This window comes from Dinoponera quadriceps, unplaced genomic scaffold (genome assembly GCF_001313825.1).
Source record: "Dinoponera quadriceps isolate SergipeBrazil2010 unplaced genomic scaffold, ASM131382v1 scaffold169, whole genome shotgun sequence".
In the NCBI taxonomy this organism is placed as follows: domain Eukaryota; kingdom Metazoa; phylum Arthropoda; class Insecta; order Hymenoptera; family Formicidae; genus Dinoponera; species Dinoponera quadriceps.
This window is the reverse complement of record NW_014554270.1, coordinates 85,965-110,405: the sequence shown is the minus strand read 5'-3', so window position 1 is coordinate 110,405 and position 24,441 is coordinate 85,965. Positions and strand designations below refer to the sequence as shown.

At 42.0% G+C, this 24,441-nt stretch overlaps 2 protein-coding genes across 4 annotated transcripts; one reads left to right on the top strand and one right to left on the bottom strand.

The window, feature by feature from the left end:
• Positions 1-1,840: 1,840 nt before the first annotated feature.
• On the bottom strand, positions 1,841-14,103 carry LOC106740921 (ubiquitin carboxyl-terminal hydrolase 8-like). 3 transcript variants are annotated; one of them, XM_014612394.1, is made up of 12 exons: positions 13,659-14,103; positions 13,208-13,570; positions 12,760-13,115; positions 11,706-12,612; positions 11,466-11,635; positions 10,962-11,100; positions 10,695-10,847; positions 5,169-5,405; positions 4,249-4,353; positions 3,962-4,168; positions 3,222-3,574; positions 2,750-2,864 (listed from the first exon to the last, which is right to left on the bottom strand). In XM_014612394.1, the coding sequence occupies exons 2-12, from the start codon at positions 13,472-13,474 to the stop codon at positions 2,750-2,752; spliced, it is 3,009 nt and encodes a 1,002-aa protein (XP_014467880.1). In that variant the 5' UTR covers positions 13,475-13,570; positions 13,659-14,103. The 3 variants fall into 3 exon arrangements, with proteins under 3 accessions (XP_014467898.1, XP_014467880.1, XP_014467889.1); XM_014612403.1 differs by having other exon boundaries at positions 14,019-14,092; XM_014612412.1 differs by lacking the exon at positions 13,659-14,103 and having other exon boundaries at positions 1,841-2,864; positions 13,208-13,474.
• Positions 14,104-14,241: 138 nt separating this feature from the next.
• Positions 14,242-21,545, top strand: LOC106740935 (SCY1-like protein 2). Its single transcript, XM_014612424.1, has 7 exons — positions 14,242-14,907; positions 15,150-15,388; positions 15,625-15,963; positions 16,070-16,372; positions 17,150-17,534; positions 18,013-18,388; positions 18,936-21,545. The coding sequence occupies exons 1-7, from the start codon at positions 14,484-14,486 to the stop codon at positions 19,489-19,491; spliced, it is 2,622 nt and encodes an 873-aa protein (XP_014467910.1). The 5' UTR covers positions 14,242-14,483; the 3' UTR covers positions 19,492-21,545.
• The last annotated feature ends 2,896 nt before the right edge of the window (positions 21,546-24,441 follow it).

Here is a 24,441-nt window from a genome sequence, read left to right as displayed (position 1 = left end):
ATTCCGGAACGCAAACGCGTGTTTCGGAAGAAATTAATTGAAAATCAGATTCAGGCAATGCGTTTATTTGATCGCGAGTATCGCCGCGATTACAAAATGCAACGTCGCGACGCGGTCACGCGACGAAACCGTATTGAGACGCAAAAAAATTGTATCCTCACGCGATGGATGAAATGACGAAGTGCGATTCGTGAAATAATCAACAAAATATTGCTCCATATCGTATTAAAGGTTTCATATTTATTAAAGTGATGTATCGATCGTTCGTTAAGTGTCCGCGCCTGCGAAATCGAACCTCCGATCTCGACATTAACACACAAACATACACACATACACATACGCACACGTGCGCGCGCACACAAAATCACGTGGGTGCAATCACGCTACGTTTCGTTCCTCACGTGTTCCCGGAAGTTCGAGATTTCGCATCTCGGTGTTCGAACAGTTCGTACATTTCGTTGAAACCGTGTTCCATATAAATTAACATTGCGAGTCTCTTAAACGATAGTGCGGTATTGTAAATCCTCGAGACGACCTGGCATCCCCGAGGACGCTGACGCAAGTACCGGTCGTCCTGACGAATTGTAATTGCATAATTGTGCAATTTTATTGCGAGACCGAACGTAATTCAACGTCAAAACATAGAGCGGAAAGCATTGCGACATCGCATACACGGCACTGTCTCTGCTAGCGAAGAGACAGAGCGAACGAAAGAGAGAAACGAAAAGGTACATTGTCCTAGCCGCAATGTTGCTATTAACCCTCCGAGTAGCAACCCTCCAGGGTAATTTGTGTCTTTCTCGACGTTCCTCTTCTTGAACTGTTCGAGAAAATCTCCAAAAATTATTGGAACTTTCTTTGCCCTTCTACTTGAAGACCACATAGCTGTTTCACCAACGGTAAATTGTTGAGTATTTTATTGTGAAAAACGAGCACTTCCTGCAATGGTCCGGACACAAATGACACGGACCCTCGGAGGGTTAACATTGTTCGTCGAGACACTATCACTCGGGTGTATATCGTGTATATCGTGAATAATATAAAGTATATAATCGCATATGGCAATTGCGAGTCTTGGACGCGGTGAACTAGAAGGCTCAGTGAAGAATTGCCTCTTGTTCTACAGCCTTCGCGGGTTGTCCTCAGAATCCGGCAATATACAACCGCTATATGTATATATACAAAATATCTCGACACTAGAGATCGCATCGTTCGATGTATCTCGTTGTCGGAGTGACGTTACAGACATCAAGGCGTCACGCTGGGCGAACCAATCACAAGACATGATTTCTTCAGCAATGCTCGAGAAGCCGATCAGTCTGCAACTTACGTCTCGTTGAGAAGCTTGCGAGCTTCACGAAGCGCGTCGATTTTCAAGTAACAAAACGACCACGTCGCGGCGGAGAGACCACTGGCAGCGCAGCGAAGGAGGCAGTTTAACGCTGCTAATCGATCTAAAGTGAACACCACCTGTACCCTCTACTCTACGGGATTCGCATCAGCCTAACGTTATTCCGGTCGACGACCCTCGGAACGAAGATTTGTGCAAAGTACGACGCTTTACAAACACACGATGGATCCCTCGGGCTCAAACCTTCTTCCTCGGTTGCGACGAAAGTCTCACGTGAACCGCCTAACGTTGATAAGGCAAGGAACTATGGCCCCTTCCGCTTCGTTTCGAAACCAAGCGAACGAATTAGAAAAGAAAAGAAAGTTGAATCCCATTAGGACACGATATAACGTTGCTGGAACGTATATGTATATATAACGTCATCTGACTAATATAATATATATGTATACATATCTAGATATATGTCGGTACAATATATATACACGTGTGTGTATATATATACACACACACACGTGTATATATATATAATATTTCGAAGCTATACAACATATTAAAATATTCTCGAACACAACTACACTTCGCATCCCCTCTAGCGCGATAGACTGCAATGGAAATATCGAGAAATTGCTGTACTCCTACTTATTTACATATTCTTAACGAAATTCCAGCACCAATAAAGCTTTTAATACCGTCACAGCCCTATACGTTCGCTCGCGCATAGGATTTATCGTACTAATTATATCGTCGGTCTTGCGGAAAAAGTCAAGCACTGCACGGGGAGAAAAGTTTTCCTGGAACGGCAAATTGTTCATTGATACAGTGACAGCGAAAAGATTTGTTACACGGAGAAAATAATCTTACTGTTGCAACAAAACGTTGTTTAGGCGTAACCAAAAATTAATAACAAATCTTTCCGCTGTCATTATATTAACAAGCAATTTGCCGTCCCAGCAAAATTGTTTCTTCCGTGTGTGATCTTTTTGCCGGTTATTTTGAGGTAGATGGCTCGTGACGACGGACTCGTCGAAGTCTGCGAGGAAAAAGAAATCGGCCAACATTTCTAACGCAATTTCTCTTCACGCTCACTCGCTTTTCCTTTCGTTACAATCAAATTGTGCAATGGAACGTTACGCAACAAAGTTGTCAATAGAGGCCAGTAAAGCTTGTCGAAAGAATCTCTTTCTCTCTCTCTCTCTCTATCTCTCTCTCTCTTAAAATCTTCGCGATGCTAGTTAATGACTTTTTACTTAAAACCGACGATGTAACCGATATAATATCTACAGAGCGTCGAAGATCATATTCCTTCTTGTATGATGCTTCTCTTAAGTAATATCACGCTGAAGACTTTCGAGACGGGTGTCACGATCGATTCTTGATTCCTCCGTTCGCGTCCTCATACTACATGATCGTGTTCGGAAACGACGTGTAAAACAATAAATAGGCACTCGTGTTCTGAGACTTCACCTGGTTCGGCGACACCTCTGTGACAGTTTGATCATCGTACTTGTACCATCTGTAAATATATATATATATATATTCATGATTACAATTATAATTATCATCGTCGAGTCACGGTATACGGGAGGGCTGGGCCTCTTTATGAGAGACGTGTAAAAAATCGTAAGCAAAAGAAAAGTGGGAAGATATACATTGTCTCGAAAAATTAAGATCTTGAAATTTGGAAATTAAAAAAGATTTTTACTCATTTCGTTATCTAATTTTTTATCTAATTTTGCATCTACATCCATTCTATACTTGTTGATATATAATCACATGCTCCCTATTTTCATAATTCTAATTCTAATTATGCCTGTTATCTATGACCTTCCTATAATTTATGTGCACTAAAAAAGATTTTCGCCACACGTACTTGTTTTGAGTGGCGTTCTTGCAGAAAGCCGTGTAATGACCGCCGTCCATCGTCCCATAGTGATTGGACATCGCGTACAGGGTGTAATTGTAATTGCGAATGTTGTTCGACATAGCCGTCGGGTTCTCCGAGACGAGGTAAGGCTTCAAGTTGAATCCTGAGAGGGGGAAGTCGACGGCGGTGTTGCGCTTTTCCAGCCACCCGCCGCTCTCGGCGAAGCGATTCAGGTGGACCACGACGATGGGTGCGAGCTTGACGAAGTCGAATTTCTTCGTCGCGTCGCGGGGCGTCTGGCACTTGGGACACTTCCAGCCGTTCACCTTCTGTCCTGTCACGAACTTTTCCATGCAATCCTGACACAGCAAAGCGAATCATCCTCACACAAGGGATACGATTGTCGCGAATATCAGTGTATCTCTCTTACTTAATAAGTGATATAACAAATTATTTTAGTGAATCACTTATTCAATCGCTTATATCGCGTTACGTATGCAAGGATCTTAAAATGCCGATAATTAATTTTCATGTAAATCCCTCTGATTGCGCATGGAAAAAAAATTAGCTCTCACAGCTAAAAACTAGTTACCACAGTAAAATTTCAGTTAATTAGCTAGTTCTTTTGTCCCTATACCTAGTTTTTAGCTCACATCGCTAAAAGGTAACTAAATTTCAGTTGTATTATATGGACAGCTAATTCCTTTTTTCCGTATGCCCGTTGTTTCAGTGAATAATATACTCACATTCAAGGTACATCGATTAGAATGAGACAGCGACATCGTTAAACTGTTAAACGTCTCGTACGTGGTGCTGTCTTGTTTGCAGGACGAACATGTGATGGTAGACCTCAATTGGCCGAAAAACAGGTCCGATATAATGGACTTTTGCGAATTCATCGCCTTATCCCATTCTTTCTCCGCGTTGGTCATCTCAATCGGCATTTTTGATTCCTACGAGTGAAAGGAGAGGAGCTCTAATATCTTCGCTATTTTCTCCCTTACGTTTACGCGTCCTCAACGAACACTCTTACCTTCTTAAGGTCATTATGCATCCAGTCTAAAAGGAACGTGAGAAACTCGTGGGAGTCTTGCTGCTCGTAACTCTCGAATTGCAATTTATACTGCCCGACCGCGACCTGGTAACAAGATGGTCAGTCGTGTAAATATCAAAAGGATTACGTATGAAGATCGAAATAAAAGCCAAAATACCTAATCTTTCACCGAAGCGTAAGTGAAGAAAATAAGGAAAGTGAAGAAAATAACTGCCTTCATTTGGAGAAAAAAAAATAGCTACGAGAGCTAAAATCTAGCTGTGGCAGTTAAAATAGGGACGGCTAATGTCGTTGTTACCGCAACTAAATGTATTAGCTATTATTAGAGATAAAATGCAATTTTAGGGGATATTAAAATGGCTAATAGCGGACTTCCACATTACCTCAGAAGTTCCACTTGTTTTTAGTGAATATTTAAATAATATATTTTATGTCGGATTAATATATTTAATTTCAGATTCTGATGACAACGAATAAACTACAATATAGGTAATTAAATAATTGGAACGAAATCGTTACTAACCACATTACTATTTTTAAAAAAAGTGATTTATTTCGACTTTTTTAAGACGAATTTTGACCATTTTAGACAAATAAAAATGCTACCATCATATTCAGCGACCCAAAAAAACGTAAGATTACGCATATAAAATTTACGTTACACTTCTTATAATTTACATTTATACGTTACACTTTTTTAAAAATTAGCCCATTTTACCCATTAGTTTCTTTAGTTGTGGTAGCAACGACAGTAGCAATCCCAATTTCAAAGACACATTTTAGCTGCCACAATTGGATCTTAACTCCTATGGCTAATTCTTTCTCTGAGTAATGACTCTCTTAAAGCTAGCTGAAACTAAAGCGGGAGAGAACCTGGGGCAAGAGCTGAAGAAAAATACCTTGAGATCGTGAGGGGATATACTCTTGTATTGACCTCTCCACAGCGCTTTGATCACTTGAGCCACCTCCTCCACGACCTGGCCCTGCGTCATGTTATCGTTACTCGTGTTGAGATCGTCCGCGTACGAGTTGTCGGTGAAGTATTTCGCTAAGTGCGTCGTGTTACTCAGGCACTGAATGATGCTGTTCATGTAACAAGAATTGCCCAAGTTCTTCAGGCCGGTTATACCCGGATGCTGCAAGTAACAAGGAGGCCAGGCTTTACGCTGGTTGACGAGATGCATATAATCGTCTAATATAATACGGGCACGATCGCAACCGTAACGCAGACACACACTCTGCGCATGATAGCAAAAGATAGTATGTAGTTGGTCCAGGTAGAGTATCAGATTTTCAAGGAGCGATATTAAGGGGCCCTTAATATAAATTTATTATTTATTGAAAAAAAATATATATTTTCCTACAACTTTAACTATCTAAGTAATAAACGTTAATTCTGAGCGAAATTAAGACAAGTATACACACAATATTAACAAACACGGAGATGTGTTACTGATTTTTTATTGTTCTCGTTAATGCTTTATTCATACGTCAGTTCAGCTAATAGAGATATACATATAATAGAAAATGGTACGTAAATATTTAAATATATGTATTATGTACATATATATCACGGGCATTACTACAAATTTCCTATGGCTATATTTTCAAAACAAAACGGTCAATAATTCTGAAATTTTTATACAATGTCTCTAATATTAGTCCTTAATATCACAGTAGTTTTTTTTTATTAAAATCCTACGTGCGTTTTAGAAGAAATTAAAAATACAAGTTGAAAAAAGACATTAACCTCAAGAAAATATAAGAAATATCATATTTTTAGTTGCGAATATCTCAGTTTCTGAATGGTCAATCACTCTCTAATTTTATAGATGTATAAATGGTATTTCCATCGATATGCGGCTAAAATTTCAAGGGATTCGTAAGAAAACGGTTTGATTGACGGACCAACTACCTTGATGAGAATTCTCCGTCGGAAGATACACCGAAATTTGACGACCCGTCTCTTATACATAGTACTCCATCTTAATCCCGAGTGCCTGCTCCAGGCAGTGTCCGAGCGCGAGGACTTCCCGAGGCGGACTTCCGCCAACTTCCCGTCGCGAGCGTAACATCCACGCACGGGAGAAACTGTATTTGACGCGACTTTGGGTTTGTTTTCTATTCCTGCACTGACTGCATTAGTTCAAGAAGTGTATACTGATCCATTTTTCACTCAAGAACCTGATGTCAGCGACGCTATTTTTTCTATTCAGACTTTAGCAGAATGGCTGACTCATCAGTCCAAGACAATGTTTTACACTTGAAGTCTTTGTCTTTAAGTAACACCCAATGACTATCTTGTATCTTGAGTCTTCGACTAAAAGGACGTTCTATTTATAAATAATAATTAGCCACTGTATAATATAAAAGGTATGTATAATGTAAAAAAGTGAAAAATGATAAATTAAACAAAGATTGATTGCATAAGACATTGTCTTAAAAATAGAAGTCAGTCATTCTACTAAAACTCTTCCAGAACAGCAGAATTCAGAATAGTTCGCTGAACTGACTGTACTAGAGGTCTGTTTTCTGTTCCTAGGCACTTTTTACCGTTAGAATGAGACAAACATATAAGTTAGCGTTGAAGGAAAAAGGAACGAAATTCTAGTGCAGTCTTTATTCAAGAAAACGGACCTTAGATCTGGAGCCGATGCAAGCGATACAAGGGCAATCGAAATAACATTTTCGAGTAAGAATGCAAGAATGCAAGAAACATCAACTAGCCTATATCGTTAGTTGTTTATCGTTAGTCAAAATTATTGTACTTTCATACCAATATTCACGATACGTATGGACGTGCGAAGCAATACACCTAAATGACCGAAGTCCATCACTTCTATTTTGAAAGTTTACACTTTGAGACGTTTACTATACGGTCATCATTGGTCGATTCCATGGAGTTAACCATCGATTAGATTCAAATCGTGATGGTAGAAACGGGTATTAGATGTGCAAATGTGATGCGCCGTGTTATTCTTGCACTAAAACGTTCTTTACTCCTTGCTCTGCACGTTTACACTCACGTCAGTTCCGGCTCGCACTAGTTCAGTTCACTGCAATCCCAGTGCAGGAATAGAAAACAAACCCTACGTTACACTGTACGACATGCGATCGTTGGAATTAAAACGCCGAATCTCCGGACACGACGCGGCAATGACTGCGCGTCGAACCTTCCCCAAAGAGCGAAATTCGCTCAGTCGCGGACTGCGCGATCTACTTTCCGCGTAACGTAATTAAGAGCGAGGGGGATTATCGATCTATTTACATCGACACGCGATGGTCAATCAAACCTTAGAACGCACTCGCTTCGACATATCTACGAAGACCAGCCTACCGTTTACCGTTCAGCCGCTTTCCCGATGAAACGCGCCGGGCGTTCGAACGGTCGCGGGATTTTGCGAGTTTAATATTCGTCAGATCGTCGGCTCCACGTGAGAAGTAATTCCGACATAGTCGGATCTATATAATTTTCTATTTTAATCATAATCACACATAAATATTTTTAATATAATAAATAATTTTTTTATCGCGTCTGTCGATATGTCAATGATGTACGTTTCTTTCGTCTCTCATAGGCCGATATTTATAGTCAGATCTTATATTTAAGACCGTTTTAAATTCATCTTCAGATGCGCTGTAATTAATGAAACGACCCGAACAGTATCTTAAGGCGAACTTAAAACAGTCTTAAGATCTGACTATGAATACCGGCCATAGTTTCGCATTATCAGCTTAGTATGAGACCCACCATCTCAGAAATATGATCTAAAACCCCACCTTTCTGAAATAATGAAACAATTGCAGCGGAGTGAATTTCCTCTGAAGATTCACCATCGTTTAGCCATTTTCGCCGCCCCGCGTCGAGGTATTATTTTATCACGAGATAATAAGTACTGTACTCGTGCGCGTGCTTGACTGTATTATCGCGCATCAGCTTGCGAGCGAACATTCTATCGTTGCCAATATACAAATCGATAAGCGGCCGAGAATCGAGCACTGAACAAATATCGTAATATTAAAATATGTAAGAAATGCAATATTATTTCAGACCGATCGTTTTCTCCCCTTCTGTCGGGCGACTAACGCCCCTCTCTTCGATCGAAATACGTCTCTTTGCAGCTTTGTGAGGATAAAAATCTCGCGAGCGGTTAGATACTCCCGATATTCCCGGATCCGGCGAACGACCACGCGTCAAATGTTGCACGAACACTTGCACGTGTACTGCGGTGGTAATCGGTGGAAGTTCGTCTACGGATAGGATTGAGAAACCCCGCGTGTGTTGAGTCGCACTCTACGCCACACAAGTGCGCATATCACCTTTGTACAATATGGCACAACGTGACGATGGAGCGCGTGCACCAGAGATCACGGAATTTCATCGCTTCCTCGCAACTCTGTGCGAAAATCGTGGAACACATCGTGTCTTGACCGGCCGTTCTTTGCCTGTACCCTCGTGGCGGCTTGTAGTGTGGCGACACCATTATATTCATCTGACCTGTTCAAACCGCTGGAATGGTGTTTAAAAAAACACCATTTTTATCGGAATAATCCAAACAAACAAATTTTTCGACATGCTTCCCGGATGAAACTCTACTTGTAGTAACTGTACGGATCGATACGAATCTTCTTTCGATATATGTCTACGTGAAAATAAAATGGAAGAGAAGAGTAAGAGAGAAGGTGGATGAGAGAAAATGATTATTGACTCCCGCATTCCAGAAATAATATTGGGTATGGGAATAAGTTTCCACCCTTTCTTAATGAAAAAGAGGTATTTATTTAAACAAAACAATACAAAGTGTTATTCAAAGTACGCTCCATCGAAAGCGACAACTTTCTCCCACCTTTTAGGTAATAAACGGATTGCTCGAAGGAAGAAATCTTATTCTTTTGAAGCGATCCATTCTTCTAGCCATTTTTTGAACCTTTTTTGATACCTTTATAAGAAATGAATCTTAACTGAATCTGAACTGAAACTGAATGCCGTTTTAACAATCACACAAGCAGTGCTACTACGACATCTCTCCATAATGGGAAACTTATTCCCATACCCAATAGAACGAAACTACAAGAAAAAAAGGAAGAACGGAAACAGAGTTGAAACAGAAACAGTGTATACGTAAAATCGTTTCCTCACAACTATAATATTCATATAGTCAGATCTTATATTTAAGATATATTTAAGACCGTCAATGAAGGATTTTGCATTCAATTAATTCCTATGACCGAGGTAACGAGTTGAATTTTATTGGTATCTCGCGAGTTCAAATTTCTTTCTTAAAAAATAAAAAATTTTGTGTTCAAAACAGTTCACCGAGATTTTTGTGTTACTCAGTAAGGGGAAACATGTTAAAAAGTACCTCAGTAGGGGAACATGTTAAAAAGTACACAGAAAAAAAGTGCTAGATTCAAGTAAATAATTACTTCTATATTCTTTAGTAAAGTTTTATTTGAATCAAGTAATATTCAATTGATCCAAATAAAATATTTTCCAAATAAATTATCCAAGTAAAATGATTTAAACGAAGCAAAAATTTGAACTAAGAAGTATTGGAGTAATTATTTACTCGAATCTAACACTTCTTTGCATACACAAATATATGTTAAATTAACATATTCATCTTATTAATATAGCACTTCTTAACATTTTTACCTTGTTAAAGCAATAATTTGGATGGACTGTATGTCACAACATTTTTGATTACATACCCCCCTTAAATTCATCTTCACATACACTGTAGAGCTATAAGCTGCGTTCAGGAAACACAACAGTTAGCTCATTGTCATCGGAATATTCTTTTAGATTCATCAGCCCTGATCCACAATTTTTCTTTAAGCCGTAAATCGTAAGAAATTGACCAGTCGAATGTGAGAAGAATAATCGATTGTGATTGGTCAACTTCTTGTGGCTTACGACTTACAGTAAGATTGTGGGCCAGGACTCATGAATCTAAAAGAATACCTCGATCAAAGGCGATAATCGCTCAAAGGTTGCATAACTGTGTTATCTGAAACAATCCGTACGATATCTGAAGATGAACGTCTTGAGACGACCTTAAGTACGAGATTTGACTATGAATACCTCTATCTCCAAGTACTTGAAATACTGCGTCGTAACGGTGAATAGTACTTTCTTTAATATCCCCCTCATTGTTAGATTACGGTACTATTGTCATGCCGTTATTATATATCACTTGCAGTCCGGAATCATTCGCACGCGATCAATGCCAAGCGTTACATGAAACGGAAGATTGAGAACCCGACACCATATGTGTGATTAATTACGATTAATAATCATGAAAGACGGACCTCCGATGCTCGCGACAGTGAAAGCGGAAGCTGCGAGATCATCTCTGTAAGCCCGCGGTCGGCCTAGCCGGTAAAGCGCCCGCGCACAATCTTTGTCCGAATTGAGTACTTACAACATTGCCGTGAATAGGCGTCATTCGTTCCTCCCGATTTCCCCAACTAAGAGACACTTTGACGTTTTCATTCCCAATAGATCCATTCTGATTGCGAGGCGATATATGCGGCTTAGAAGTTCTATCTACCTGAGGTGCTTTACGATCCCCCAACTAATGGAATTACGCAGAAACGTTCGTGGGTAATTATGAGTTTTGCCATTGTAAATAGATTAAACAAAAGAAAACTGGACCGGTCAACGAGAGTAACCGCGGGACCGTGCGTACCTGCAGCAAGTTCGGGCTCGAGTAAGAACGCTCCAGGCCGGTGTTAATGGACGAGCCGTCCGTTTTCAACGGCTCCTTGTGAATGTCATTGTCGTTCTGCCTCATCGACACCTCCCTGTGCTCTCTCTCCATGAATTCCCTGCAAGAACGCGACGTGTAACACGACGTTGTCACAAGCTTGACCGATGAGTTATCCGGAGAAATTCAGAAACGCGCGCATCAAAGTCCGCGCACCAACTTGAAGTGAAAGTTGGCTTGATGCAAAAGTTCGTTCTGTTTTTTAATCAAATCTTCGCTCAGAAGTCTTAGAATTTTTACGGACGTAGGATCGTGCAGCTACAAGAGAAAGATGGCAGGTCATCGAACAAAACGACGCCTATTTAATTGGCTGGTGATATTTTCAAGTAAATAAATACCCAAGTTTTTCCAAGTAGTAACAAATACCCTGAGTTATAAGTATTGAGGAACGAAACGAACTGTTACATCAACCCAATATATACGTACTCCTGCAGCTTCTTTCGCTTGTTCTCGATGCTCTTGATCTCCGTTTTCATCATGGACAGATTAAGCTCAAGATTCTTCTTCTCATTGTCATCGGAGAGATTAAACTTGATCGCACCCTGCTCCTTGCTGTACTCGTTAAACTCGTTCTCGATCTTGAGGTACATCTCGTGCTGCAACACACACGGAATTATCACGAGCCGACCCGAGACGCAAAACCCGATCGAACTCACGCGAACTTACCATGTCCTCCAGTTTGACCTTCAGAGATTTGATCTCCTTTTGCAGATACTTCTCATCGTTGATGTCCCGGTACTTGTCGTCGCGCTGCGCGCACAGCTGGTACTCGTGGTCAAAGAGCTCGTTCGCCAGTTTTATCTTCGACTTGGTCAGATCGTGCAGGTCCTTCATGAACCTGAGCACCTCCTTACACCGCGGATCGTACGTCGGCTTGAGGGTAACCGGCTTATTGCTGCGATCGATCACCGGTTTCGCGTTCACCTCGTTTTGCGGCAACTTATTCGACATTGTCTTGTGCTGAGGTAACGAGTCCGGACTGTTGATTCGCTGCCCGTTCATCACGTTGTCGCCCCGGGATGACCGTTTGCCGTCGATTGATATCGTTACGTGACTAGTGAAGTTCTTAGGCTTAACCGTGGTAACGGCGTCGTTGCTGTTCGACCTGGCGTGCTTGGGCGCCGACTTGTTGTTGCCGTGAATCATCTCCACGTCCGTGTTGTTCTTGTTGAAGACTTTCGCGTTGTTCAATTTGCGCGACTTCTTCAGCTCGTCATCCTCGTCAGAGTTCAGCCACTCCGGATACTCGATCGTGTCCAGGATCTCGTTCGCCACGCTGTCCAACTCGGACACTATCACCTTTGGATTCGTCGCGAACGCCGGATACCTCGCCAGCCATTCCTGGTATCCTCCGTTGAGAATCGTGATCTTCTTGTACCTCACGCCAGGGTCCCATTTCTCTAAAATGGTCATCAATGTATTCAACCTATTGGCGGGCGTCAGAGTCTCCTGTGTAGTGTTCCAATCCAACAAGATCACAACGTCCACGTACTGTGCAGATCGTTCCTTGAATAATTGGAACGAACGCTTATTATCTTTATGGAGATATTTTAACAAATGACTGGCCAGTTTTCTGAAAGCGAATGCATCATGAACAGCATTTCAGATGTCGTGACACTTGCATTCTGACAAAATTCTACCCAGACTCGAGAGAAACATCCTTAGTAAAGTCACAAAATACAAAAGTATGGAAAGCTACCGTACAAAATCATTTGCTTACCCTAATTCGATTTCCGATTGTGGAATGTTGATGCATTTCTCGGACAATATTCTGGAGCTTTCATACTGATCCTTCTGCCTGATGTCAATGACCAAGCATCTACCGTCTATTTTAATTAACGAATACAACTGATCGCATGATATAAATTTGTCGCCATATATAGGATCGTCGGTTGGGGTCTCAGGTAATTTCAAACCAATGTCTGTACTTGGCGTATAGGCCTCTGTGGCTTCCACACCGTCCACTTCTATTTCCATCTGTTCTATCGTATCTTTGCGAGATGACTTCTTGGAATGATCATAGCGTAACTGTAACTTTTGCCTCAAGTCTGCAAGTACGTTTCTCACTTCATTTATCTAGAATGTATAAACATCGGTTTATATATTTCGCAGTCTATACAGAACACAAGTATTCGGCTGATCGCCATAGCACAACGTATACTTTGTACCTGATCGACAGTTATATTCGGAGAATAAGTCATCTTGCCATCCTTGTAATCCCTATGCCTCTTCAGCCACTCGACTGTGTCCAACCATCTCTTCAACATAATATACGCAGTCTCGTCGTCTCCTTCTTTCTTGGCAGCATCAGATTTCTGTCTCATACCAGTCAATCTCAGGCATACATCGCGTGGCTCCTTCTTCATATAGTCAACCTTAGCCGCTTGTATGAGATCGTTTACACAGGTGTATTTTAAATTCACTGTAGCGGACATGTTGGTAGCTCGCAGGAACTTAATCCTCAGCGCAGAATTAAAACACTCAGGCGACAGTGTGCAGCCCGATGTGCAACGCTGCAGTGATGTAATATGCTGCAATTCAAAAAGCAAGCGTTAATCAATTAATCCGCTTAGGAGCGCGTGTGTGCATCATTCGTGATCCGTGAGAGCACGGACGCACCTGGAAGAAATACCCGAGAAGAGCGTACGTGTCCCTTTAACCATCGTTCATCGTCACGTCACCGAGAGGACGCGGTCCGTTTCGGGATGTCTAAATGCGAGCGGTACTCGTCTCTACGCGGATCAACGCCTCAACAAACGTAATCGTACGCCATTCATTCGTAGTTTCAGATATCCCTGACTGTAGATGTCAGTCGACCCGAGGTTAATTCGCTCGACCGCCGATGACACGCAACGATGCTCGAAAACACTTTGCTGGACGCACTCTTATCAACGTTGCCAGACGAGCCGGGTTAACCGCATTTCCGCGTCGTTCGTGGTCTGACGATGCTCTAAGAATACAAAAAGTCTTTTCGCTCACCGCTGAGAGTCACGTTACTCGATGATAAGAGATCCGTCCGACTCATCGCGGAATCGTGCTACGAGTAGTATCCACTCGTCGCCACTACGAACGCTTCGAAGCGCCAAGTGAAGTGGCCTCTGATTGGATATTTGGCGCGTCGCAGCATTTGCGGTATCAAGTGGATTCTGACTTTTATCGGTCCGACTTAACGGGAACGGTGGTGGCTCGTAGCGGAGACTTCGGAAGTATTTCGGAAAAATGGCGGATCGGTCACTGATAATCGCGGAGTGATCGCCCACCTCTGATTCATGACGATAACGACGGTGGCTCGCGGTGACACTCGTTGAAGTGACATTCGTCCAGAGGAATACTCGCATATTCAGGTGGGGCGCCTCGTCCGTCGTCGATAGGATAATCGCAACCGACGCTTGATACGCGCGTGGCTTTTCATGGAGACATCGTCGTCGTGTGACAACTGACAGGATGGATGTTCTGAACAAGCTACGAAACACGGTCAGCAACACTATCAGTAATACGGTTCAGAACACAGCGTACGGTCTGTCGCAGCTGTCCAGCGTTTTGCCTGGCAATCCCGTGACCCGGGAGTTCGAAGCGACCGCTCATGTGGCGAGCGCCGGCCCGGGCTTGCTATGGAAGGTCTACAGCGGTTACAAGAAGTCCACCAAGCAAGAAGCCGCGATTTTTGTTTTTGAAAAGCGCATGCTGGAGAGATGGTCCGCCAAGGCGGATCGGGAACTCGTGCTGGAGACTCTAAAGCGCGGTGTAACGCAGTTGACGAAACTGAGGCATCCGCAGGTTTTGACGGTGCAACATCCGCTGGAGGAATCGAGGGACAGCCTCGCATTTGCGACTGAACCAGTGTTTGCTAGTCTGGCTAATGTATTAGGTAAGTAAACCCTTCTCCAAACTTGATGCTACAAGTTAATTGTTTATCCATATAGTACAAACGTTCAAAAGATATTCTAGAGATGTCTCAGAAATGTTTCAGATCCATCTCCAAAATGTCTCTAGGATACTTTTTGAACATTTGTACTATATGTATATGTACTATTATTGAAGTTAAATTGAATTCATCTGTAATCTGTATCCTGTTGATATCATATGACTAATATTTAGGGGACATTTTAGGTAATCATGAGAATATACCTCAACCAACCCCAGCAAACTTAAGAGATTACAAGCTGCATGACATAGAAATACGCTATGGATTATTGCAGTTAGGAGAAGGTCTGGCATTTTTGCATGGCGATGTGAAGCTGCTTCATAGAAATTTGTGTCCAGAATCAATAGTTATTAATGTTCACGGAGCGTGGAAGATATTTGGCTTTGACTTCTGTGCCTTAAATCAAAGTTCAGATAGCAAGCAGGTATGTGAAGGCTATTAACTGATAAGGCATCTGTTTGCCAGCCATGTCAACACATCTCAGTGACTGGCAATCAATTGTCCATTGGTAAAACTACACGTAGAGTTATTTTATTCTTACAAAAGAGATTCTATAAAAGGGAACAACTAAGGACAGATTCATAAATTGTTCAATCATCTGATATATTGACTCAATTACTGCATTTTGTATTTATGTAAGTTGCATTTGCTTAATTGTAGCCATCATGGTCATATCTGGAATATGACCCTACACTCCCTCCTGTTGTCCAACCTCACCTAAATTATCAGGCACCTGAATGCATATTAGCGAGCAGCAACGGACCCCCGAGCGATATTTTTGCTCTGGGCATGCTAATATACGTGATACACTCCTCGGAACATCAGACACTTTACGAATCTCACGGCGACTTGGGGAAGTGTCGACGTTTCCTCGAGAGTCTCAAGGGATCCAACGTCTCAGCGAAGCTGCTCCCAGTTCCCGAGACTCTCAGGGACACTGTGAAGCTCATGCTGAGCCACAGTCCGGAACTCAGATTAGACGCCCATCAGTTTATAAAGGTAGTTTTCTCTCGAAGCGATATCTGGGAAGAACTCTGATCGAAAGTGAGAGAGAGAAGAATGACCGATGATACCCACCGACTGAATTTCTATCGAAATATTGCAGATCGAATATTTCACCGACATCGGCGTTAAGACGCTGAATTACTTGGACAAATTGTTCCAATGGGATAATCTCCAAAAGTCGCAATTTTACAAGGGACTCCCGCAGCTCCTGAAGCAATTGCCCCACAGAGTCGTACTGCACAGAGTATTGCCCGCACTCTACAAGGAGTTGGTTAATCCACCTATGATACCATTCGTATTGCCGAGTATACTGCAGGTGATGGAGGTTACCGAAGTGGAGGAATTTCGGGAACATATCCTTCCCAGCTTGAAACCTGTTCTTGCTTTGGAAGATCCGCCACAAGTAAGCGCGCGCTCCCATCAAGGTTGGAAAACTATGGACAAACCAAAATCGCAGAACTTGAACGGGGAAAAGTCATGGAAATTTAAATTGGCCGGGGTAAACAAGGAAAGATATAAAAGAGCCTGGAATTTTGAACTTCGCTCACAATTCTCTTAAATATTCTTATTTTATATAAAGGGTATTTATAATTTTTTTTTATATTATATCTAACTTTTATTTTTTTATGTTATTTATAGTCAAATGCGTTCAAAACTTGCGCATTTTACCAATCATTTCTTACATGTTAGGGCCGTGGCACGTAGAAAAACTTAAGCAGTAAGGAAAGTGACGAATCACGGTCGATTATTCCTCGAATGTAAAGAGAATGATCGAATGTGATTGGTCAATTTTATTCAGCGTTTTTAATCAATCGCCCTTTCCCGTCATAACTACATTCTTTTTTCCAATACTCGTTTATATTTCATTGATCTCAACTTGCGTTCAGAATTATGTTACTTAATTTTTTTATTTGTATTGCTTTTAATAAGTTACTTTTCTGCAATCCCTTCTAAATATTAAAATTTAAAATTACATATTGTTTATGGAAAATTCTTCACTATCGTCTGGAAAAGTCAAGAAATTTCAAAATTAATTTTCTGTGGTAACCTTTCCTGACGTTGATGTAACGTCGATGAAATAAAGAAATATATGTAATCCTTATTATTTTCACTTTTATATGTCTTTTTATAAAATATGAAAGCAAAGTGACAGAAGAGTATATGTCGATTTTTCTCCCAGATCAGCTTGGTTCTCATGCAGCAAGTCAATCTACTGCTTAAGCTGTGCCCTACGGACGTCATTAAGACCGACATAGTGCCTATGCTGCTGCGTGCATTGGAATCCGAATGGGAACAGCTCCAGGAACTTTGCTTGTCAGCATTGCCAAATATAGTGACGATGATCGAGGGACCAGTGATTAAGAACGCCATATTGCCGCGAATGAAGAAAATATGCTTGTCGCCAGGGAAGAAGACCAGCAGTCTTGGTGTTCGCGTCAGCTGCTTGCTGTGCCTTGCGAAGATGTTGCCAAGCTTCGATCGCTGGCTGGTGTTCGATCAGATATTACCGTTTCTGCAGGAAGTTCCTCATTCCGGCGAACCAGCCATTTTGATGGCCATTATAGGTAATTTTCGTTACGTGCATAGCTTTTATCCTGTATAAAATTTACTTTATATGTTTATTTATTAATTATATTTTATTATTAATTATTATTTATTTATTTAACGGGAAACAGATTCCTTTATGACACAGAACTAAAAGCCATCTTATTATACATGATTGAGTGTGCAGTTATATGGCTTAGGCCTATCACAGGCAAAGCAAGCCAGAGACATAGGCTATCTTAAAGTAAATTTAATTACTTCAATCACACATATCCTTAAGTAATTTAAATTTATCTTAAAATAAATATTTTATGAATAAGAAGTTCGTTAATATATAATAACTCTTATTATTTATTAATATTTCTAATTTATAAAGTATTTATTTTAAGATGAATTTAAATTACTTAAAAATATATCCGATTAAAATAATTAAATTTGCTTTGAGATATGTCTTCTTCTTGGATATTGATGGAAATATCTTTTTTTGTGTGTCGTCAGGCATTTACAGGATGCTGCTTACTCACAGCAAGTTGGGTATGAGCAAAGAGATATTGGCGACGAAGGTATTACCGTTCCTGCTGCCTCTCTGCATAGAGCAAAATCTCAGTATGCCTCAGTACGAGACGCTTTCGAGTCTGGTGGTCGACATGATTAATCGAGTGACCAGCGAACATCGAGAAGCGTTGCGGCAATTGGACGCGGTGCGTCGCGAGACGCAGCAGTTCGACCAGGCGCTCTCCCAAGCGACGTCGCCCGCTTTCATGCAGAACACTAGCTTGAGCGACATTAATCTAACGCCGGAGAAGCCGTCCGCGAACGCTAATCTTAAAACTGTAAACATCGAAAACGGATTAACCATGGAGGACAAGTTCAGGTGTGTTTTCGCGGGTTTCTACAAACTTTACGTTTTAGTTCACGCGATGCAGAGTTGAATAATAATTACTTACAAGCTAAGTTTTAAAAGTCGGTAGCTTTTAATTTAACTTAGTTAATTTTAAATAAACTAACTTTTTACTTAGTTACTTAATATGCATTAACTTTTTCTTATAAGTTAAAATTATTCATCGATATTAAAATCACTGCGAGCTGCTTATGGTAGGAAGTGAGAAAAATAAAAAATAATGTCAGCAGAATTTCTTTCGTCTCTGTGAGCGCTAGCGTTCTTTCTATCAAATTCTGAGCACAAAAAATATTCGATATTCTCTTGCAATAGATTATTTTCTCATTATATTTCACGTAAATTGAATACACATGGTTTTGCAAAATTACTCTTTAACCTCAATAAATTAATTTAACTTTAACTTTACCTTTAATTAAGTTGGTTTTTGTTTAGACAACTTTTAACTCAGTTAAAAATAAAAATGAACTTATCCAACCCCGACGCGATGTGATCAGCGTGTGAATGGTCGTTCCATTTCTAGATTGATTCAACAGCAGGAAGCCCACCAGAGGTTGCAATCTCAGTCCATATTGACCCCCAAAGCGGTGTCGCAGCCCGCCAAGCCGCAGCCGAAGGATCTAACGGCGACTCTTCTGAAAAACAATCTGGACGAGCTGAACCTGTCCATGTCGAGACCCAGCATGTCGCAGCCGGATTACACGGCCAAGAACACCGCGGCTCTGTCCTGGAACAAGAACAACAATATCAATCAGACGCAGACGCAATTCCTGACGTCTCCGACGCTGAGCTCGCAGACCATGCAGACGGGTAGACCGATGAATTGGAACTCCAACGGAATCAACGCGCCCATGAGCTGGAACGCGGATCAGTCCGCGTCGATGTGGAATCCGGTCGCTCCGCAGAATAACGTCGTGTATTCGCAATGGGAGGGCCAGGCGAAGTTCGCAACGCAGCCGGAGATTAAGCCCAGCTTGAACTTCCCCGGATCGATGCAGCCTTTCATGTCGCCGGGCAGTACGCAGGCCGCGAATAAGCCGAACTCGTCCACGCAAGATATCATGGACTTGCTAAGTTAATTCGCTCGATTGCGATTTCCCACTGGTGGTTTCGTCGAGGAGATGAAAGTCCAGTCGTGATGAATGTTAACGAATCGCCAAGAGACGGATCGTCTTTTATATCGATATCGGCAATCAAAGATTGCAGAATCGCACACACACACGCATCGGACTGGCGATGAACATTTTTAACGTATACTTTGTACGGAGGTTTGTCTCGCGCAGAGGAATCCAGCCGGGACTCTTGAAAAAGAGAACCACCGTCGAGGAAGACGCGGCTATTTAGGTTGCGTTTCGAAATGTGCTGACAGATCAATATGCTGCAGCGTAGTAAAACGTACTGCCTTTTTGGCGAAAGTAAGTCCTGAGGAACTGCTGACTCCCGACTGATTTCGCACGTCCCAAGATGCAAGTTTAATATTGCATATGATTGGCTGTTTAAATGTTTTTTAAATGCTTCATCTGAAGGAAAGACTACCGCTCAATGTTATTTTTCACGCCTTAATACCAATAACCCTCGTTTTGTCACTAATATGTGTATTAAAACATTTGATTAAAGTGTTTTCATCATCTGATGATGAACTTTGAAAATGTGAAAATCATTTTCAATAAAATTTACAACAATATGCATATAATTATGCATCAGTTAAAATTGTTTTTAAATTGACCATAATTCATTCTTCACACTTTAAGTTCGGTTATATCATGAACGTACGTTGTCTGCTAATACCGCATGATACTGCAAATGCGTTCCAATTTGCAGCGCTACCACAGTCTGCCAGCAATCTCGGAACGGCTGAAATACGCTGATTTCAGCAACAACCGTCGGTTATTGTCAGCACATTTCAGAACGCACCCTTAGAGTAAAGTCGTTGCGTATCCCATTACAATTCAATTTTCCAATGTTTTTAATTCAGAACTTGAGACTCCATTTTATTACTCCAAATCTGGGGATACACTATCGGACCTTCTGCGAGTCTTGTGTAATACACGCTCCACGTTTCGTACTTCTGCATTTCCCACGATAATTTCTCGCCCCGATAAACGTAACGTCGTCGATAAAAGTCTATATACCGTTGTAAGCCGCAAACTCTCCCCGACTGTCAGTTATACCTGGCGTTCGCTTTGACGTTTTAATATTTCATGTGAACCCCATTAACGTGGATATATTTGTACAATGCCGTTCGGAGTTGACGACCGCTAGCGTCAATTCCTGAACGCGCGAGTGAACGAGTACGACGCGAGAGAAGACTTCGACGTCGACGTGAATTACTACGAGCGAGGTACGTCAGTAACCACGAATGTGTGATAACCAAACGGCAGTCACCGTTTTCTTTTTTTATACGGAAACGCGTAGTATTTTCATCGTGATTCAACTCGCCATATTCTCTCACGCTTCGATGTAAATACGTAGCTTGGTCGCGGGACTGGGAGTAACTTAAATATAAGAGAGCCCCACAATATACATATACATACATATATATAGTATATACAAGTATATATTGCTCATTCCGACGAGCCGGAGATCCATGGATCGTCAGTTCCATTCCGTACTTGACAATTTTTAATCGACGCATCGTTTGCGCGCGCGTATCAGTCTGTAGATGAATTTTCTTCACGCGACTGTGTCGCCCGGCACCCGCTTTATCGTCTCGAAGCACGAAAAGAGAGTTTACGTTTAGTAATATACCTCTATATATTATTGTGAGATGATCAAGCGCGCGTTTATGTTGCAAATGATCGGTATCACGCGCATTAGTTTTATTCGAAGCCGTCACGAGGAAACGTCGCGTCCTCGAGCGTCTTCGGCTTTTGTGGCGGATGTTTCGTTATATTTTCGCCCGCGCGCGATCGGACTCGGCGATTGCGACTCAGTGAAATTGTAAAAAGGATGGTATAGATACGTAGCGTTATTTCTATTTTATCTCTCACGCATATATATATAAATTCTGTAATAATATTAGCCCGGTATCTGTTCCATTATTTATTTTGCTGTCGTGCACGATTGTTAACGCTCACTGTCCGAGTCTAATAAAACCGGTGGAAATGTTAATTCACTTTCCGTCGATACGATATACATATCTAATTAACAATTAATAATCGTATATTCCTGTATACTTTTGCGTAAAAGAAAAGGAGAGAAGGAGAGGGAGATTTCCCTGTTGCGAGTATTAACGCCGCTCAACATTTCCGAGGTCCCTTTCCTCGACTAATATTTCTCCCCCAACTTCCTCCCTCCCTGCCCTCTCTCTCTCTCTCTCTCTCTCTCTCTCTCTCTTTCTCTCTGTCTTTCTTCCTCGCTGTCTCTTTTTATTTACGTGCAACTCGTTTCCCGCAATTGACTGCGAGCGTGCCGCGGGAGGCGCGGATCTGCAGCCGAAAAAAAAAAGGGAACGGGGGTTCGTCACGTCGAGAAAGGGGTATTCGCCCTGTTGTAGTTGTTGTTCGTTATAAAGACCGCCAATTCCTTTGTTCTCGGAACAGCGCGCAATTAGGTTTCGCAGACGCCGATGGCCGTGCGTGCAGCGGCGGAGAAGTGCTTGCAAGTATCGATTATTCAAGCTGTACTATCGTCGCCGCCGAGGCGCAAGAAGAAGCGAAGAGAGAACGCCACCCTCGCACACTCGCTCGCGGATAGACAATAAATAGCCGAAAAGAGAAGAAGAAAGGAGAATCTCCAGCTTGCGTGTGTGTGGGATAGAGAGAAGAAAAATGAAACGCGGGGACTCGGCTGCCGTTTTAATTGGCTGAGTATGCCTTCAGAGGCAACCCTCTCCGTTCTCTCTTTGGACTCGTACCACCGCGAAGGGCTGTGCGGAGAAGTGGCGAGCACCCCGGGAAGTTAAGCACTCAAAGCCCCGCTTGTGTTTGAGGACGCATTACTCGCGATAATTATCGTTTCGTTATCTGCCGATCCGTCGGAGGAAAAACACGCGACGCCCGGTGAAATATTTCCTCCCCCGCGGGGTAAACTCTCCCGTTCTCCGTATACGTGTATCGAAAACGATCGAGAATAAATCAGTATTCTCTCACGACGGCGAGTAAATAAAGCTTTCGAGAGCTCCTCTCAGCATTTAGGCCCATGGTGCACACACAAAAACTTAAGTGGGGCGAGACGCGAGCAATAGGCAAATTGACCAACCACAGTCGAGTATTCTCGAATCGTAAGGAGAAAAATCGACTGTGGTTGGTCAATTTGCTTACTGCTTACACACGGAAAAGTACGTGCTGCATGCAAATGACACTTGTTTCAAGTATTTAAGTATATTTTTCTGTGTCATGAGGCTTTAAGGATGTATCGCTCATTAGTACCGTATTTTCAATGGCGCATCAAAGGAGCTACTCATAAATTTAGTTTTCATCCAGTCGACATGTTTAATTGCAGCTGTATATATAACTTCAAAGTGACAATAGTTTTACATCGATGTTATAATTTTGTACTTCACAATCTAACTGCAATATAGCACATATATTCTATATATACATATTTCTATACATATTTCTATAAAATTTCAATACATATTTCTATATTGCTATATGTATATGTGCATATATTGTAGTTACATTACGAATTCGAAATTATAACATCGATGTAAAGTTATTGTTACATTTGATGTTATATAACTGTAATTAAAATGTCGAACTGGGTATCAAGTGAAATTCTATTCCTATACATTTGTTTTGCAATAATAAATGTTAATTTGAAACGAAATGGTCAATTATTCTGAAATTTGTGTATAATATCTGCATATTAGTCTTTTATACCATAATAGTTTTTCATTGAGATCTTATTTTTAATTTAAAAGATATTAAAAATTATCATGAATTAAAAATAGCACGCTAATCTCAAGGAACACATATAAAAAGTGTCAACTTCAGTTACAAATAACTTAGCTCTCGCAAGTTTCATCGAATTCTTGTCAAACTCATTTCTTCACCCTGCAACCTCCTTTAAAGTATAATAATAATAACTATTGAGCTAAGCACTAAATCACTGTCAATGTAGATCAACTTGTAATTTTTCATAAATTTTTCATTATCCCGACTTACGGACGACGCATCCTTAAAAGAAGGAAAGCAAACGGAGTTAATCTTAGTTTTTCTCAGCAATAGAATGTTATTTTTCTGTGTGCCACGGAGCCTTATTTTCTCATTTACTCCAGATCTCGGGGAACGTTCGATATCGCACCGTGGAGGGACGGAGGACCGGATATGACACGCGAGACACGCGTAATCCTCCCCCTCCCGCTGCCTTTGCGCGAAATAACATCGGCCGTTCTCGTGCGAAACCAGCGATGTCCTCCCTTCAGGATCGCGCGAGAGGCGCCGATATTGCTGGCGTCCACCCTCGCGCAGCTCTCCTCCACCATCGCGTCCCAATGACCGTTCCGGAGGTCCCACGAGGCGCGATCGGATCGCCGAGCCCGCCGGCAAATCGTCCCCGTCTTCCTGGCACCAAAAACACGCAACGGCGCCGTATAGATCGGGCATTCATTCATAGAAGCCAACCTTCTGTCATAATGCCCGCCCCCAAGGCGCACCCCGACGCACGACCGGGGTGCGGGCGGCGGTGCGAGGCCGACAGGGCGAGAAGGGTGGCCGGCGAGCCCCCGGCTTTAGTCGCGATGTGCGCGTTGTCCCGACGCAGTTGCTGTCAGTTGCGCGTTTCCGCCGGATTCCTCGCCGGCGAGCAAGATCTCGCGAAGAGCTCAGCGAGCCGAAACATCGGCCGGATTCCTCCGGAGCCCTCGCAACGACCCGAGAGCGAAGAGCACCGCTGATACCCGGATGATATCTTCCGCGGGAAGTCGCGAAGGGAGATGAAGATTTCATTTGCGAGGTCAATCGTTTGATCGTCGCAGTGTCATCAGCCTGTCATCAGCGTGTCATTAAGCCTGTTACCAGCCGACGACGGTCCTCGAGGAATTCGGGAATTCCTATGGACCTGTTAATCTGAGCGGTCACGCCGCT